Source organism: Muscardinus avellanarius (genome assembly GCF_963383645.1).
Source record: "Muscardinus avellanarius genome assembly, chromosome: 2".
Classification (NCBI taxonomy): domain Eukaryota; kingdom Metazoa; phylum Chordata; class Mammalia; order Rodentia; family Gliridae; genus Muscardinus; species Muscardinus avellanarius.
The window spans coordinates 130,195,048-130,214,906 of record NC_137787.1 but is presented as its reverse complement, the minus strand read 5'-3'; the positions used below and the strand labels follow the sequence as shown (position 1 = coordinate 130,214,906).

Sequence of the window (19,859 nt, the reverse complement as noted above, 5' to 3'; positions counted from 1 at the left end):
GGAACCCAGGGGCTTTTCTATCTCCAGGCTATACTCCCAGACCTATTTTATACTTTATTTGGAAACAGGGTCTCACTAAGTTGCTGAGAGCTTCACTAAGTAGCTGAAGCTGGCTTTGAACCTGTGCGATCTTCCTGTTTTAGCCTCCAAGTGCTGGGATTATAAGTGTGCGCCTCCACGCCTGGCTCTTACAATACTTTTTATTGGTTCTAGAACCATTCAAAGTGAAAATAAAGCTGGCATGTTTGAAGTCTGCCCTGTAGTCAATCCTGGGGATAGGACCCAGTACCTCCCACAAGCTAGCAAATGCTCTCCCATTGAGCTACCCGCAACTCTAGCCCCAGTCTGCTTTTATACTTTTATGGATTGGGTCTGTTCAATGTGTTTTCCAGAGAAATAATCAATGAAGAAAACCTAGTTTTTTTGAATGAGGACAGGAATCTTCCTGCTGGTATAGACGTCCAGGGCAGTCATGGTCTAAGGAGGAAGATGGCAGCTCTTTGGCCTCCACTAGAGAGTGGGTTGGTCAGTAATCACATCCTTTTATGAAAGCTGCTTAAAGCATCACTTTCTCACAAGTTTGTAGTTAAGAGGTACCTACCTGCTGTTGAATATAATAAACATTAAATTTGAGCCTGCATTTAATTATAAGACCATCAGAAGCCCTTTAGAAAATATAGTATGTTTAGTTAAATATGAGCTGAGGGATTGTGAGCAACACCCAGAGCCAGGCTGGGTTCCAGGGATCTTTACCTCAGCCAATCTCATTTAAGTGAATAGAGTTTTTATTCCCAGGAGGCAAAGGACTGCCTCTGAGCTGGAACAGGCCCTTCAGCTATGGAAATGAAGGTTAGTGACAGGGGTGTGGCTCCTCCTTCCAGACCCTGTTTTCAAAATCATGATTCAGAGCAGAAAGCATCTTATTACCATGACTAGGATTCAAAATAAGTGAATCTGTATGTGCCTGTTGAGACTTGAGTTCAGCTGCCCCAGGTGTCTGCAACACTGGCCGCCCAACTAAAGCCAGGCAAAGAGCCCTCCTATGCTACGTATTAAGTACTAATGATTTCATCAAACACAGAGTAAAAATGCTGGAGCCCCTAGGCTCTGAGCTCATGTTGTAGCAGGCAGGTTTTGAAGTAATTAAATTAGGGCAAGTTTACATTTAAAATAATTAAATGCTTAGCATTTTTTGCCCAGGTGCCAGTAAGCAGGCTCAGAACTGTTTTTTTTTTTTTGTTGTTTTTTTTTTTTAAGATCCCCTTTTGGACTGTAAACACACAGTCTTTGTGTGGTCATTACAACTCAGGACTTTGCCATTTAGAAATAACTTGGCAGCTTCAGCCTTGGGTTCAGACAGGAAGGGCGTGGTAACCCCTGCCAAAGTTAAGCAGCTGTACTTTGAATAAATCTAAATCCTTCAAAATAGACTTTACAGTTTTCCAACTAATGACCTTATTAGAAAAAAAAAAAAACTCACTATCCAGCAGGTAAAAAGACATTGTTAGTCAAGGAAAGGCTTAGGGGATTATTTTTTACAGAGAACATAACTGTACCTCTCCATCCTCCAGCTCCACGTCTAGGAAGTCGAAGTCCCTAAAGACTCTAAACTGCTGCTCGCTGTTGGCGTCATCCATGTTCTCCTGCTCCCGGGCGCCGTCCTCAGAAGACACCAGGCTCGTCTGATGCTCCAGCAGGTCCAAGTCCCCACACGAGGAAAAGATCACCTAGGAATCAAAAGAGCCCTCTGCTGAGAACCCGGTCTCTCCGGCTGTTTATGCAATGAAAACCGTAATTGGCTCTTGGAAGCCCTGTATTTCCAGTACACACCTAATTCCTTAAGTGGGTATTTTTAGAATGTTCTTTTATTATTTATGTTGGACAGGTGCCTTTGGATTAAACTCCTCGCAAAGACACAAGTTCATGTACCAGGAAAATGTTGAAGAGTTGAACTGCTGCCTCTTAATGGATAAAGATGGGATACTCCGTGTGTGTGTGTGTGTGTGTGTGTGTGTAAGAGAGAGAGAACTCAGCATGACTTTATAAATGGGAGTAGCCACTATTTCTAAAATGATTTAGGTTAGAAATTGTACACATTCACACACACATGCATATCAAATACACATAAATGATATTGTAAGATCAACACGAAGATATGTTATTGTAAAATGAGCCACAGGAACAAGTTTAACCCTTCTAGTGATAAGCCAGGAACTGTTAAGGAATAGGAAACAGAAGCCAAAAAGTAGTTCTTACTCAGTAGAAATGCAGAAGAATACCTAAACATCACGCCCATACTCTTTACTCATATTTCTGTTTTGTGGATTTATTTGTTTGTTTGTTTATTTATTTATTGGTACTGGGGGTGGAACCCAGGGGTTTTTATACCTCTGGGCTACACTCCCAGACCTATTTTATATTTTATTTGGAAACAGGGTCTCACTAAGTTGCTGAGAGCTTCACTAAGTAGCTGAGGCTGGCTTTGAACCTGTGTGATCCTCCTGTCTCAGCCTCCCAAGCGCGGGGATTACAAGCGTGCGCCACCACACCCAGCTTGTTTTGTGGATTTAAACAAACCAAAACTTTTGTTTCTAGTAAAATTGTGTGTGTGTGTGTGTGTGTGTGTGTGTGTGTGTGTGTGTGTGTGTATTACTGGGGATTGAACCCAGAGAGTTCTGCCTCTGGGCTAGACTCTCAGCTCTATTTTATCTTTTACTTTGGAACAGGGTCCTGTTAAGTTGCTGAGGCTGGTCTGGGGTCCTACAATCCTCCTGTTTTAGTCTCCCAAGTATGGGGATTACAGGTATACACCACAGCACTTAGCATCTAGAAAAATTTTTAGTATGTTAATATTTTGAAATTCTATGTTTAGGTTCATTATTTGGCCATTTTAATATAACTTTGTAGAAAGAATAAACTGAATGAGCCTAAATGTTTTGCTAGCCAGTCCCTAGTACACATAGATTGTTTTTTTTTTTTTTTTTTTTTTTTTCCGGTATTGAGGATGGAACCCAGGGGCATTCTACCTCTGAGCTACACCTCCAGTCCTATTTTTTATTCTTTATTTTTTTGAAACAGTGTCTCACTAAGTTACGGAAGGCCTCACTAAGTAGCTGAGGCTGTCAGCCAACCGTGATCCTCCAGTCTCAGCCTCTTAAATGCTGGGATTACAAGCGTGTGCCACCACGCCTGGCAAAATCAGATTATTCTTTATACCACCATTATAATGTCTTAGTCTTTCTTGAAAAGCAGGCAAATCACTTATAAGAATTTACAACAAACATTTCTCTCTAAAGTAAAAGAGTGAATGGACTTCAGTGTAGTATTCTTTTCCTCTAGTGTTTAAAAATAGTTATACGATATGTACTATACAGGTCAAGTGCCCTTAATCTGAAAATCTGCCACACTCCAAAACCTGAAATTTGTAGAGTGCTGACATGATCAAATTTTTTAGATTTCAGAGAAGTTTGGATTTTTAGACTAGGAATGCTCAACCAGTAAAGTCAATGCAAATAATTCCCCAAACTCCAGGATCTGAAATAAATCTGGTTCCCAAGCATTTTTTATTTATTTGTTTGTTTATTTATTTATTTATTTATTGGTGGTACTGGGGATGGAACCCTTCTACCTCTGGGCTATACTCCCAGACCTATTTTATATTTTATTTGGAAACAGGGTCTCTTAAACCAGCAAGGCTGGTTTCGAACCTGTGCAATCTGATCCTCCTGTCTCCGCCTCCCAAGTGCGGGGATTACAAATGTGCGCCACCACACCCCGCATGGTCCTAAGCATTTTAAATAAGAGATACTCAACCTGTATTCTCATGAACTGGCAATGACACACAACTTTGTACAGGGCTTGCAAGTGGGTATGTGTGATAAGTAGCATTGAGGGCTGGTCAACTAGTCAGTGAGAGACAGCAGCCACGTATGCTGATTTCTCAGCTGAGATTTTCCTGGTTAGTGCTACTTGACTTTTTTTTTTTTTGTGGTACCGGGGGTGGAACCCAGAGGCTTTCTACCTCCAGGCTATACTTCCAGACCTATTTTTATATTTGGAAACAGGGTCTCAGTAAGTTGCCGAGAGCTTCACTAAGTAGCTGAGGCTGGCTTCAAACCTGCGCGATCCTCCTGTCTCAGCCTCCCAAGTGCAGGGATTACAAGCGTGCACCACCACACCATTTGTAAAGTACTCCAGAGAAATACTTGTAGCTGGAAAGGGCTCAGCCCCAGGGCAGAGGATGAACCTGAAGAAGAAAGTGCCAACCACAATGCTAAAAGGATATAGCCTTCGCCGGCTGTGCCTTGCTTAGAAGGCAAAGGCTCTTGTTTCTCTCCCTTGTGGCTACGAGGCACTCTCTGTCCCTGCCAGTGTCCCTTCTGCCCTGCATAATGTCCCAGGAGCAATAGCAAACCCAATGATCAGTAACACTAAAAAAGGTGACTGTGTTAAATGGAAGCGAGGTTTAGCTGGGGTACTTTTTCAGATGAAAAGAAATATCAATTTGTACTTTAGCAAGTATTTTTGGGCCTATACCATTCCATCCTGTTGTGAACTATGTTGGTAGATACAGTTTGGGCTTTTTGTTTATTTTTGATATTAGGGATTGAACCCAGGGGTATTCTATCTCAGAACAATACCCTCCACCCTTTTTACTTTTTTTTTTTCTTTGAAACAGGGTCTTGCTAAGTTGCTGATGTTGGTCTTGAGCCTGCAATCCTCCTGTCTCAGCCTCCCAAGTACTGGGATTACAGTGCGCTACCACACCCAGACAGTTTAGAATTTTAAAAATAGCTCCACAGAGAAACTTGTCTGTAAATTATTATTTGGTAAAATTATTTAATTTGTTATATCTTTTTAAATAAATAATAAAGATGCTTGCTATAGATGTAATGCAAATACTTGATGAGATCAGACCCTGATGTTTAACTTATTTTTGTTAACACACACACACACACACACACACACACACACACACGCACACACACACACGCACACACACACACACACACACACACACTTCAAATGTTCTGAATTTTATAAAAGTTTCAGAAGCTTGCTTATATACTTTCAACTATTCATTTACTCTAAAGCCGAATGGAATTTTTCCCACTATAACATCAGTGAAAGTTTATATGAGAAAAAATTCATTACAAAAATTTGTAGCCCGGTGTGGTGTTGCATGCCTGTAATCTCAGTAATTAGAAGGCTGAGACAGGAGGATAAAAAGTTTGAGAACAACCATAGCAACTTTGTGGAAAAAAAAAATTAAGCCAGGCGTGACAGTGCACACTTGTAATTTTCATACTTGGGAGGATAAGACAGGAGAATTGCAGGTTTGCAGCCAGACTTAGCTACTTAGGTACTCTGCAACTTAGTGAGGCCCTCTTTCAAAACAAAGAATAAAAAATAGAACTGGGAGTGTAGCTCAAAGGTAGAATGCTCCTGGGTTCAATACCTAAGACTGAAAAAAAATTAAAATGGCAAAGGAAAGATGCCCTTGGGTTCAATCCCTAGTATCATCGCCAACACACACACACACACACACACACACACACACACACACACACACACTAATTTTTTTAAGCATTGTGATGTGAACAGAGATTGGAGTATAATATTTTAACCAGATCTTTGTTCATATATCATTATTTTAGCCAGGAAAATAATGACATCATATTCAGAGAGTAATATATTCAAGAAGAATTAGCATTACATCCAAGAGGAATTAGCACAAATGTTATGCATGGTGGTATGGTGGATACCATATTGGTATATATGTTGTAAGGAGTATTTATAAAAAATCTTAATATTTATTTATTTTTTAAATCTAAGAGCTTGGCATGGTGGTATACTCCTGTAATTCCAGTACATGGAAGGCTGAGACAGGTTTGAGGCCAGGCATAGCAACTTAGCAAGGCCCTTAACAATTTAGTGAAACCCTGTTAAAAAAAAAATAAAAGATGCTTGGGGGTGTAGCTCAGAGGTAGAACACCCCTGGGTTCAATCCACAGTACCCCTCAGTCACCCCCTCCCCTCATTGAAGAAATTAAAGCAATGAAAATAACGTGAGCATTCACAGGCAAACTGGAGCAAAGAGCTAATCAAACTTTTTCTTATTTAAAAAATAAGCATGATTAAAACTCATGTGATGGGGAGGAACAATAAAGGATGTGATGGAGATAGTAGACATCCTTGTTGTCATTCATAGTAGAATCTTCAAAACTATATGATCGATGATAAAACAAACCAAAGGCAAAAGAGATAACCACAATAACCAAGACATGGCAGAACTTACAGATGGGTTTTTGCTTAATCCTACTTCTTGGCCACACAGAGAAAGGACATGCACCAGCTTCTCTTTTGTCCTCTTCTGGAAAAGAAACACAAGGCAGGTTTTCATTAATGGGGTCCTCTGAGCAAATCTGCTCTAATACCTTACCACTGGCCATAGAAGGTGGGCCACCATGCTTGAAAAGCGGCCACTAGCTGAGCGTGGTGGCACATGCTTGTAATCCCAGCATTCGGGAGGCTGAGACTGGAGGATCGCGGTTAGCGGACAGCCTTAGCTACTTAGTGAGGCCCTCTACAATTCAGTGAGACCCGGTTTCAAAATAAAGAATAAAAAATAGGGCAGGGGATGTAGCTCGGAGGTCAAATGCCCCTGGGTTCCATCCCCAGAACTCCCCCCCCCCAAAAAAAAAGAAAAGTGGCCACTGAGGAGCGAGATGCAAAATACACACAAGACTTCCTATGAGAAAAGAGTGTAAGATATCTCGTCAGTAGTTGTAAAATTCTTATGTTAAAATAATATTTTGGATATATTAGGTCAATTAAAATATATTAATTATAATGAATTCTGCCTGTTTATTTTTACTTTTTGTTTGTTGTTGTTGTGCTGGGGATTAAATCCAGGGCCTCACACATACTTGGCAAATACCCTACCACTGAGCTCTACCCCATGCCTGTTTCTGTTTGTTTGTTTGTTTATTTATTTATTGCGGTACTGGGGATGGAACATAGGGGTATTCTACCTCTGAGCTATACTTCCAGCTCTATTTTGTATTCTTTATTTTGAAACAGGGCCTCACTAAGAAGCTGAGGCTGTCCGTGAACTGTGATCCTCCAGTTTCAGCCTACCAAATGCTGGGATTACAAGCATATGCCTCCATGCCCAGCTTTTTATTTATTTTATATTGTTTTTGTGGTACTGGGGATCGAACCCAGAGGTATTCTACCTTTGAGCTATACACCCAGCCTGATTTTATTTCTTATTTGGAAACAGGGTCCTGATAGGTTGATGAGAGCATCACTACTTGCTGAGGCTGTACTTGAACCTGCAATCCTTCTGTCTCAGCCTCCCAAGTACCAAGTACTGGGATTATATGTGTGTGCCACCATACTTGGCTTCTTTTTTTTTTTTGTGGTACTAGGGGTGGAACCCAGAGGCTTTCTACCTCCAGGCTATACTCCCAGACCTTTTTTATACTTTATTTGGAAACAGGGTCTCACTAAGTTGCTGAAAACCTCAATAAGTAGCTGAGGCTGGCTTTGAACCTGTGCGATCCTCCTGTCTCAGCCTCCCAAGCATGAAGATTACAAGCGTGCGCCACCACACCCGGCTACCTAGCTTCTTTTTTATTTTTAATTTTAAAAATTTTTTTATTCATGGGCATTCTATTTCTGAGCTACATCCTCCAACTTTATTTTTATTCTTTATTTTGAAAAAGGGTCTCACTAAATTGTGGGGGGCCTCACTAAGTAGATGAGGTTGGCTGCAATTTTCCTGTTTCATTCTCCCAAGTTCTGAGATCACAAGTATATGCCACCACACTCAGCTTCTTTATTTTTTTAAAGGTGAGTATAAAATTTAAAGTTAGGCTTACATTATGTTTCTCCAGGACTGAGCTGACCGACCTAAGTTATTCCCAGGTGTGTGTAGTGTATGTGTGTGTGTGTAAAAAAATCAATCTTTAGGTTCATCAGTGAATTATGCATTACTCTCTTGATAATCTTTTGTGTGTGTGTGTGGTGGTGGTATTAGGGATTGAATCTAGGGCCTTGCATGTGCTAGGAAAACATTCTGTTGCTGAGTTATATCTCCAGCCCTTGATAATCTTTTCTTGTACATTATAACTTTGAGTAATAGCAAGGTTTTCTTTATGCCAAAATTAAATCTATTTACATTACATCACAAGTCTGTTTTCCTTAAATGAAAGAATAATTTTACTTCCTGAAGAATGAAAACAGTCAATTACTCATGAACCATCTTAAACCCTTCTCAATGGATTCTTGTTAAATAGACTCTTTTTGCTTTTCTTTATAAACCATGTTTTTCAGTTTCTTAAGCATGGAGATTCTTCTATATACCATCACATCATGACCATGGGCATGGTGGCACACGCTAGGAATCTCCGCATTTGGGAGGCTGAGACACGAAGGATCGCAGTTCGAGGACAGCATTAGCTATTTAGTGAGGCCCTTTGCAATTCAGTGAGACCCTGTTTTCAAATAAAGAATAAAAAAGAATAGGGGCTGGTGGTGTAGCTCGGAGGTACAGTGCCCCTGGGTTCCATTCCCAGTACCGCAAAAGAAAAAACAATAGTATTAGAAGTTGATTCTCTTAGGATTTGGTTAGGTAACAAAGCTACTAACACAAATGGTCTGATAATTCCTTCTCCACTTAAAAGTAATTTTTCAGTGGGTTTCTGCCACAGCACTAAAAGACCACTGAATAATGCAGGGGTTTTAACTGACAGCAAGCCCAGTAGCGTCAATATTGTAATATGTTCACCCATAGACTGAATATAGTCTTAAGCTAAAACAACCAGCCTGCAGAGGAACCTAGCACCCCTCCTTCACCCAAGAATGGAGACCATGATACAGTTTATGCTCTCAAGAGAGCAGCCAGAAGTTCTCTGAGGGTGCAGCCCTATCAACCCTTCGGGGGTCCAGGCCCTAAAGAATTGGTTAGGAGAACTAAGACATGCTATTTGAAGACTCCTTTGGGTCATAGGCAGAGGGGTCGGGTTGCTTTAAGTGTTTGAAGGGATGCCCTGTGAAAGAACAGATTTTGTTCTCTGACCCTTAGGAGAACTAGAACCAACAGGTAGAAGTAACAAGGAGCCAGACTTCAAGTCAACATAATGAGCTGTTCCGAGGTAAAATGAGAGCCCGTGGAATGCTGTGACTGACCAAGGAATCTGACAGCACAGGGCCAGTGGGCTCAGGAGGGCCCCCAAGCTCCCTCCAGTGCTGTAAGTTGAGGACTGCGTACCTGAGAGTACTGGGGCCGTTTCCAGCTCACAGGAACAAGGACATTGGAGTTGGAGCCCGAGGAAGTGGATGAGGTGCTCCGGGTGACTGCCATGGCCCTGGGCTTCCCGTCACGCCCAGAGGAGTTCTGTAGTTCATCATAGCGTCTCCCGATGATTGGCGTCTTGAAAAAAAAAAAAAAAAAGAAGAAAAGAAAAAGAACACAAAAGCACCATTCATCAGTCTCATTGATGACTCTGTGGGATGTGAGACTGTTCTACCTAGCAGCTACCCAGACCTGCTTAAGTGGCTAAAAACATGTTAGAGAACTTCAGGATCACACTCAGGCTCCTCTTCCTGATGTTCAAATATACCTTTTGGATCATTTTTCATCTTTGACATCCCTCCGCCCTCCTTCGCAACAGGAAACAAGTCTAAGGACTTTTTCTTTAGTATGCTTTTGAACTGACTGATAACCAGTGGAAGGAAAATATGCAGAAGACAAATCAGTTTTCAGATGTTTAAGCTGGAATGAGTTTCTTATAATGACAGACTCAAATTCCTTCCCTTCTCTCTAACCTTTAATCATCCATCTTTTCATACTCTCAATTATTTAAAATTTCACCTAAATTATTTATATCTTTTCAATTATTCACATGGATGAGGTCAGGGCCAGGGACTTGGGCAACACTTTAGCAATTTCCCTTCCCCAGAGCCTTGGAACATGGCAGCCAGGTAGGCAGCTCTCCACAAGCTTGAGTCCAAGGAGGTCTCTTCCACAGACACCAGCTCGGGGCCAGCCTGGGAGGTGGCAGAGATCAAGATAATTCTACACCTGGCTCCCAAGGCCCATCGTTTTAGAGTGCATTTCTAGGTCTCTGTGGGTTGGGTATGCGGCTAACTGGCCATGTGTGTTTTCTTTTAACCTTTTTGGAGCAGAACAAAGAGTAAATATAGCTTCTCAAGTCTAAGTGTAAATATAGCGTTTCCTCTTTAGCAATGTTAAAAAAATCTAAATATGGACAGAGATTGAATCAATATCTTACTATAATTTGCAAACTAAATATAGATGCAGGTATCACAAAGGCAGAAAAATAAGATCTCATCTCGAATCCTAAAAGTATACATCAACAAATGATAAATGTGTCAAAAAAGCCCATCTAGATATAATCTACTGGTGGGGCCAAGGCCGGGGCCTGAATAAACCCGGAGACTCAGCGGCCGAGGGGCTTTGTCTCAGCTGATACGAGGAGCAGCTGGCAGTGCGGATCTTGCTGTCGCTCGGGGTTTTTAGAAATTCAGTTACCAAAATGATCAGAAATTTCCTTGATCACATTGGAGGTACCTGTCTGTTTGCTTGTGCAATCTGTGATACAATCCTGACCATCTGCTCAGAACTAATCTCCACTCGCTTCACCAGCGCTACTGGTAGAGCATTTCTCTTTAACAAGGTGGTTAACCCGCAGTACAGTGAAGTTCAAGATAGGGTCATGCTCAATGGCATGTGAGCTGCAACAACTACAATAGCAAACTGGGATGGGTCTATGAGTGTGCCACTGAAGACAGCCAGTGTCATAAGGCAGGCCGTGTGAGCCTGGAAAGTGCTCTAGTTTGAGGAGCATGTACCATCTGATAACTCTTGAAAAAAAAGAGATAAATCCATCTTTTCCCAGGTCTCCTTCAATGAAAACAAAAATCTACTTATTTACACTGTCACCTTAGCATCAGAGTCAGATTCATCAACTGTGGAACAGGAGGTTGTGAGAATCTAAGATGGAACCTTCCTTTCTTTTTTTAAAAAAAAAAATTTTGTATTTTCCATCCAACAGCAGTGTATAGAGAGAATTATATGCAAATGCTGTTAATTTTTCTCCCTATGTTGACATCTTGAGGCAGAAGAGTCTATCTGCAGCTATATGGTGGGCTATATGAGGAAAAAAATCTGGGCTATTAGAATGGAAAAGTGTGTTTTGTATAAATTTGAATGGAAAATATGCCAAGAGCATGGTTTTTAAACTTATTTGGACTTCATTTTAGAACTTTTATTTTTAAGCCCAGTTATTTCAGTTAATTTGCTAGCTTCAGAGAAGAGATCTGAATCTGTGGCCAGTGCTAAAGGCTCAGTGTTAGCATGGCTTGTGCTGGCCAGTGCGCCATATTCTTGTTGGAGATGAACTGCAGCACCTGAGCCCATTCTTCCTGGTCAGTCTTGACCAAGATATCACCATTCCTAGCTACTTGTCACTATGTAATTGGTGTTGATTGGAAAATTTTTCTGAAATGGGGCAGAACTGCTTGGTTGTCTTTTTTCATATAACTTAAACATAGTAATATAAATAAAGTAATAGTTGGAAAAATAAATATAATCTATTTACTAGTGCATTTTGAATTCCACATAAGCAGATCTGGTTCCCTCCCCCTAATTTTTGCCTGCTTGTATGCCCTCCCTTTTTCCTTTCCTTCTTCCCTCCCTCCCTCCTTCCTTTCCTCCTCCTCCTCCTCCTCTTTCTTCTTTCTCTTTCTCTCTCTCCCTCCCCGGAGCGACACCTCCAGCCCAGCCCTACTTTATTTCTCATTTTGAGACAGGGTCTCACTAAGTTGCTGAGGCTTCAACAACTTTGCCTCAATGCAACCCCTCCTGTCTCTGCCTTCCAAGTATTGGGATCATAGATGTGTGCTACCACACCCAGATCCCTCAATGTAGTCTTTTTTGAACCCAGGGACATTCTACCTCTAAGTTATACTCCCAGCCCTATTTTTATTTTTATTTTGAAACAGGGTCTCAATAAGTTGTGGAGGGCTTCACAAGTTGCTGAGACTGGCCACAGACCTGTGATCCTTCTGTCTCAGCCTCCCAAGTTCTGGGATTACAAACATGTGTTACCTTGCCAGGCTTCAATGTATTCTTAAAAGAACAGAACCTAATTTAGGCCTTGGAAGTCTTCTTTTATAATAATCATAAAACAAGTCTTCCTTTTTCCATGCAAACCGTATATTCATACTAAAGTTTGCAGAAGCAGCTAACACAGGGAAGTACCTCTGAAATGTCAAAGTGAAAATCCAGGGTTTTTCCTGGTAGCTCCTTTGAAGCACTCGTCCACACCCGATGGACTTCTATCTTTGAGAGGTCGCTGTGCTGGTAGGAAGGCAATACGAGGCTGGCTGACCGAGAAACCACCAACTTCAAGATGTTCAGAGCTTCTCTCCAGTGAACACTCTGTAGAAAATAAATAGTCAAGGGTGGAAAATAATTTTCTTTTAGAAAGCTAGTGTACCGCTACTGAAACTTCTTAAAAGCAGTCAGAACTCACTGACTTAAAACGTGCACCGAAGCCAGGCATGGTGGCTCCTGCCTGTAGGAGGCTGAGACAGAGGTTCATGAGCTTAGGGCCAGCCTCAGCAACTTAGTGAGGTCCTCTTGCAACTTAGCAAGACCCTGTTTCAAAGTAAAAACTACAATAGGACAGGGGGTGTAGCTCAGAAATAGAATTCCTCTGGGTTTAGCCTCTAGTACAAAACAAAACCCCAAATACCCCACAACCCTCCCAATACATGCAGTGAGTTCTGTGATGAATAAGAGATGAATGACATAAAAAAGACCATTCACATGTAAAATGAGGTACATTTAGGAAACAAGTAAATAAACAATTTTAAAAAATGCCATTTTGTCCATTTCCATATAAATGAATTAAATTTTTTCCCCCTAAGGAGCCACCTTCTTAATTTGGAAAAGAAAAGAAAAGAAATCCCCCAATGCATATTATGTTATTAACCATTCTTCACTCTTTCTCAAGATTCTCTCCAAAGACAGGCAAAGTGGCGCATGGCTGTGACCCCAGTACTTGAGAGACTGAGACGGGAGGATCGAAGCTTCAGAGTCAGCCTCAGCAACTTACTGAGACCCTCTATGACTTAGTTAAATATATATATTATATTATATTATATTATATTATATTATATTATATTATATTATATTTATTATATATAAAATTAGGGCTATATCTCAGAGGTAGATTGCCCCTGGGTTCAATCTCCAATACAAAAAACAACAACAACAAAAAAAAAACCTCCCCCTACCTCCAGCTTCCATTCTTCCTTGGTCATTTGACCTCTCTGGGTCTTCCTACTCCATTTGCTTTCTGAGAATCTTGATCTGTTTTTCCTTGTTTCATATCTCCCTTGTTACCTAACCCAGGAATCTGGATGCCCCTAATTCTTCTACCTTCCCTTTTGAAATTTTATTCCCTCCTGGTCATTCTGGTTTGTACTCAGCTGAATGCTTTCTTGCCCTGCTTGGTCTGCTTCAACAGCCTCTTAAATGGCTTCAGAACCCCCCTACTATGTAATGAACTTTCTAGAACTCTTCAAGGTAAGCCATCTCCCAGTCTAAGTGCTCTCCAGAGCTCCCTCTGGTGGACAGGGTGAAGTTTGCGCTGAGTGTAGCCCTGGGAGCTCACCGTCCTCCAGTAAGCTGGGCAAGGTCATTTAGCATCTGTGACTCTTTCTTCATACTGCCCCTCATCCTAGAATGTCCATCTTCTCTTTAATGCTTATCAGTTTGTTTTACCATCTTAGTTTTCTTGACAACCCCAAGACTAGTTTGTGGGAGAGATATTTCTCCCACAAAAGCATAAAACATAGGTAAAACCATCTTGATAAAAGTTGTTTTACTTTTTCTTTTTTTGGTGCTGGGGATTGAACCTAGACATGCCACTGAGTTACATCATCTTCTCTTCTCCTTCCTTCCTTCCTTCCTTTCTTTCTTTCTCTTTTTCTTTCTTTCTTTCTTTCTATTTTGAAACAGGGTCTTGCTAAGTTGCTAGTTGCTGAGGTTGGCCTCAAATGTACAATCCTCCTACCTTAGCCTTTGAATAGCTAGGATCATAGGCATGAACCACTGTGCCTGGGCTTTGAGATTCTACTTTTCATTTTTCTTTTTTTTATACATTCTTTCTTCTAGTAGTTTCAAGGTCTGAATTTAAAGAAGCAACCTGCCAGTGTTTGTTGATGTTCACCAAGTATCCTCTTGGGCAGGTTACTTGGTACAATGGATCAAAATCAATGGCTTTGGAGCCAGGTTCAAACATGAGCTCCACTCTCTACTAACTGAGATCTTGGGGCCAGGATCTTGTTTTTTTTTTTTTTCTTCTTTTTTAATTAAGATTCTAAAGACTATTTTATATGGAAATATTAAAATGGACACAGAAACAGACTTACATGATGAGCCCCCCTGCACCCCTCATCAGTTATTCCCACTTTGGGATTTATTTGTTCCTGAACATGTTTGTTTGTTGGTGTATTGGCAAGTCCGTTTATGCAATTCCTTAACCTCAGTTCCCTCAGCTGTAATGTGGTGATTTTAACCTCTGAATAGCCTTTCACATGTCAGGGCCCCTGGCACAAACTTCAAGTTTCTTCTTACTTCTCTTTCTTTGAAACAGGATACCAAAAATGAGACCTTCCCTGGTCCTCCCAGCCAGGTATGTGCTTTTAATATCCAGCTTATAAGCCCCAGGAGGCAGAGCTGTGTTCTCTGAAGTCAGGAGTGTGCCAGAGCCTGGTCTGTCCTCCTCAGAATCCACTCAGGGTGTGGTCAGCCACAGATCTTTCTTGCTCTGGGTGTGTCATGGAAATCAAGGTAAGAACCTGTGATCTGGCGGCCACATGTCTCTGCACCTGAGTACAGGCCACAGTTATATCATGGCTTTTTTGGATCAACTCTGGCTGGTAAGTAAAGTCATGCAAATGCAAATACTCACTTGCACATATTTTTCAATGGTCTTCAGAACTTCCACATTAAACTGCTTGACAGGAACGACAGAAAGGTCCATGTAGCTGAGCAGACTGTAGATCACCTGGAGGAGGGGCTGCTGCATACTGGGAAGACCCTTCTCTAGCAACTGTGGGAGAAAAAGTGCAGCTGAAGTCAGCTCCACAGCAGACTTTCCCATAGAAGCACTCAGTCTTTCCAACACGCTTACCCTTGCACATTTCCTTAGGGAGAAAATAAAATTATAAGTACTTTTTTTTGTGTGTGTGATGCTGAGGGTGGAACCCAGGGGCTTTTCTACCTCCAGGTTATACCCCCAGACCTATTTTATACTTTCTTTGGAAACAGGATCTCAAAAGTTGCTGAGAGCCTCAGTAAGTAGTTGAGGCTGGCTTCAAACCTGTGCGGTCCTCCCATCTCAGCCTCCCAAGCTCTGGGATTACAAGCATGCGCCACCACGCCCAGCTAAAATCATAACTTCTGAAGAAATATACTACTGAAGGTGATGTGGGCAAGTTTGAATACATAAATAAAAAATTTATACAATGAAGAAAATAAACCTCAAAAGGAAAGGTCAAACAATACTGATACTCAAAAATTACAAATTCATACCAAATATGTTCAGTATTGATATGGAGAAAAGAAAATGGGTATTCCTATACATTAGTAAGTTGGATAATTTGGCAATTGAGATCAAGAAGAAGAAAAAGGTCTACAGATAAACACTATGACTTATATATGAGATGTTTGCCATGGCATTACTAATATGGTAAAAAGTCACACTTAAAGCCAGGCATGGTGGCGCACGCTTGTAATCCCAGAGCTTGGGTGGCTGAGACAGGAGAATCGCACAGGTTTGAAGTTAGCCTCAGCTAGTTAGTGAGGCTCTCAGCAACTTTTGAGACCCTACTTCCAAATAGGTTTTGGAGAATAGCCCGGAGGTAGAAAAGGCCCTGGGTTCCATCCCTATTATTACACACACACACACACACACACACACACACACACACACACACAAAGTCACATGTAAGACAAAACAAGAAAAGTACTATAAACAATTTAAATGTAGAACACTGAGCTGAACATAGTGGCGCACGCTTGTAATCCCAGCACTCAGGAGGCGGAGATGGGAGGATCACAGTTCATGTACAGCCTCAGCTACTTAGTGAGGCCCTTTGCAACTCAGTGAGACTCTTTCAAAATAAAGAATAAAAAACAGGGCTGGGGGTGGGTTCCATTCTCAGTACCACGCATGCAAAAATAGTAGAACACTAGAGAAATGGATATACAAGTTAATAGTAAATTACATGGTGAAATATTACAGGGGTATTTTTGCTCGAAAGGAAATGCATAACAAAGATCATCTAAAAGTATCTATAAAAAACACAGTAAAGGATATTAGATAAAAGAAATGACCCAAGCAAATGCTGAAGTTTCACATCAAAAGTGGTCAAGGAAAATAAGTAGTTAAAATGAGAGCAAATAAACAATTATGGAAATTAATTAATTATATTGTTTATTTTGTGGCGCTGAGTATTTCTGCTCGAAAGAAAATGCATAAGAAAGATCATCTAAAAGTATCTATAAAAAGTGTTAAACTAAAAAGAGTGAATAAATGTAATATTAGAATTTAGTGGGAATCACAAAATATTTAGAATTGAGTGAGAATCACAAAAATATGTTGTTTTTTTTTTGGTGGTACTGGGGGCGGAACTCAGAGGCTTTCTACCTCCGGGCTATACTCCCACACCTATTTTATATTTTATTTGGAAACAGGGTCTCACTAAGTTGCTGAGAGCCTCACTAAGTAGCTGAGGCTGGCTTTGAACCTGCACAATCCTCCTGTTTTAGCCTCCCAAGCGCGGGATTACAAGCGTGTGCCACCACGCCCGGCACAAAAATATGTTTTTTGAGAATATACAGTAGGAAAGTCTTTCTGGAGCCTAATTTCTCAAATGTATAGAGGAAATATATAACATATTCAAACATCCTTGTCTTTTGATTGGATAATTATACTTTAGGAAATGGAATCATTTGATATTATTTGATAAAATTTTAGTCAAACCGATGATCATTTTGATTAAGGGGGTCTACAAAAACAGGACCACTTGTTATAGAAAAAATTACATATTAAAAAAAGGGAGATTGGTTAAAGGGGTACATTATCCTGATAGAATTCTAGAGTGATTAAAAATACCACCCAGTGAGTTATGTCAACATGTGGACACACACACACACACACACACACACACACACACACACACACATATGAAGTTAATATTAAGGGAACAGAGCAGGATCAATGGAAGTACTGACCACAGCTACATGAAATAAGTATGTGCATGGCTGACACCTGAAAGAACATTTTAATATGTTTTTTATGGTAAAGTATACATTAGCATAAAATTTACCTTTTTTTTCATGTCTGGGGATGGAATCCAGGGGCATTCTACCTCTGAGCAATACCCCCTGCCCTATTTTTTTGGTGGTACTGGGGTTCCTGGAAGCCCTTTTACTTCCGGGATACATTCCCACAAGCTATACTCCCAGACCTTTTTTTTTTTTTAACTTTTCTGTGTGGAAACAGGGTCTCTTAAGCCAGCGCGGCTGGCTCCGAACCAGTGTGATACTCCTATCTCCGCCTCCCAAACGTGGGGATTACAAACGTGGGGATTACAAGCGTGCGCCACCACGCCCGGCCCCTGCCCTATTTTTTAATGTTTATTTTGAAACAAGGTCTCACTAAGTTTTGGAGGGCCTCGCTAAGTAGCTGAGGCTGTCCGTGAACCTCGATCCTCCTTTCTCAGTCTCCCAAATGCTGGGATCACAATCATGCACCACCACATCCCACCATTTTAACCACTTTTAAGTGCACAATTCGGTAGCATTAAAGACATTCACATTGTGCAACTATCACCACTATCTATTTCTAGAACTTGCTCATCATTCCAAACTGAAAATTCTGTACCCATAAAATAACTTACCAACTGCCCCCAGATCCTAGTAACCATTATTCTCCTTTCCGTTTCTATAAATTAGCCTAATCTTTATACTTCGGATACATGGAATATCATAGGATATTTTTCTTTTTGTGTCTGGCTCATTTCACTTATAATATCCTTAAGGCCTGATCATGTTATATCAGAATTTCTTTTTCAGGCTGAATAATATCCCACTGTATGTGTATCCCACCTCTCATTTGCATTTTTTCAACTCTCATGGTTAGTATTCCAAACACACTGTCTCTTTTTTGCCACTTCATACGGCATCTGTTTTCTCATGGAGGGCCCAGCATCTGTCCAAGAAAGGAGGTTGTTTGTGTCACTTTTCCCAGCATGTCTTGTGTGCTAAGTATGTGTGTTCTTGCTTACAGGGACAGGTGTGGCCAGGTAACTATCAAAAGAAGCTAGGTGTGGTGGTGCATGCCTATAATTCCAGTACTTGGGAGGTTGAGACAGAAGGATCACAGGTTCAAGGCCAGCCTCAGCAACTTAGTGAGACTCTCAGCAACTTTGTGAGATCCTATTTTAAAGTAAAATGTCAAGAGGGCTGGGGGAAGCCAGGCGTGGTGGCACACGCTCATAATCCCAGTACTTGGGAGGCTGAGATAGGAGGATCACAGGTTTGCAGCCAGCCTCAGCTACTTAGTAAGGTTATCTTTCTTTCTTTCTTTTTTCTTTTCTTTTCTTTTCTTTCTTTCTTTTTTTTTTTTTTTTGGTGGTACTGGGGTTCCTGGAAGCCCTTCTACCTCCGGGCTATACTCCCAGACCTATTTTTTATATATATTTTTATTTGGAAACAGGGTCTCTTAAGCCAGTGCTGCTGGCTTCGAACCTGCGCGATCCTCCTGTCTCCGCCTCCCAAGCACGGGAATTACAAGCGTGCACTACCATGCCTGGCAGCAAAACCCTATTTCAAAATAAGAATAAAAAATAGGGGTAGGGGTATATCTTGGAGTAGAATGCCTCTGGGTTAATTCCCCAGTAGCGAAAGAAAGAAAGAAAGAAAGAAAGAAAGAAAGAAAGAAAGAAAGAAAGAAAGAAAAAAAACCCAAAGGGCTAAAGGGTATAGATCACAGGTAGACTACCCCTGGGTTCAATCCCTAGCATCACAATAGACAATCCCCCCCAAAAAAATAAACACCCACTATTAATTATTGATTTACTGTAAAGATTTAAAATGATTCCAATTAGCATCCATGATATACATAATTGGCACTCAATAAACAGAACTTAAGCATATATTATCAGTTCTACATAAAGATTTTAACCAGAGAAGCTATGATAGCTATGCTGTTATTCTTAGTTTAAAGTCCTACCTCTTGGCAGGTGCAGGTTTCAGGCCAGCCTCCGCAGCTTAGTAAGGCCTTTTTAATAATTATTTTTTTTTAAAAAGAGCTTACCTCTGCCAGGTAGGTGACCATGTTCAAGGTGATGTCAGCATATGCTTCATGAAGATATCGACAGACCACATTGACCCATGTGGTACAATCCCTTGTATAGCTGTGCGTTTTATAAAGGGTCATAACGTGTGCAAGATTTGAAAGCTTAGGGTTTTTCTCTTCCAGACAAACCTTTAAAGAGAAGAAAAGCAACTGAAGATAAAGTATTCTGATGAGAAAATAATGTTAGCAATTTTCTTGCAATTCTACTGAAAAGTAGATAGGCAGACTTTTTGGTAACTGTAGAAAGCCTTAGCTTAGTGATTAGCTAATGTAATCTCCAGAAATTCTTTCCCCTTGTTTTTGTTCATGATGAAAGACGACAATGTGCACCAGCCACCTAGAGATGTACATTACTAGAGAAAAGCCCTGCCTTCTCTGGGCTGGAATTCC

At 40.8% G+C, this 19,859-nt stretch overlaps 1 protein-coding gene and 1 pseudogene across 3 annotated transcripts in view; one reads left to right on the top strand and one right to left on the bottom strand.

Moving 5' to 3' along the window:
* The window catches only part of FRY (FRY microtubule binding protein), a gene marked incomplete at both ends in the record, with an annotated part of 292,951 nt that overhangs the window by 48,109 nt on the left and 224,983 nt on the right, over window positions 1-19,859 (bottom strand). For both annotated transcript variants that reach the window (XM_080719965.1, XM_080719966.1), the window contains 6 exons: window positions 1,557-1,727; window positions 6,299-6,373; window positions 9,278-9,439; window positions 12,293-12,472; window positions 15,015-15,155; window positions 19,428-19,598. In XM_080719965.1, the coding sequence (XP_080576091.1) occupies window positions 1,557-1,727; window positions 6,299-6,373; window positions 9,278-9,439; window positions 12,293-12,472; window positions 15,015-15,155; window positions 19,428-19,598 (900 nt within the window). The remainder of the gene's footprint in view (window positions 1-1,556; window positions 1,728-6,298; window positions 6,374-9,277; window positions 9,440-12,292; window positions 12,473-15,014; window positions 15,156-19,427; window positions 19,599-19,859) is intronic.
* On the top strand, window positions 10,551-10,898 carry LOC308259147 (protein yippee-like 5; annotated as a pseudogene). Its single transcript has one exon. The product of its transcript is annotated as a protein yippee-like 5 (transcript).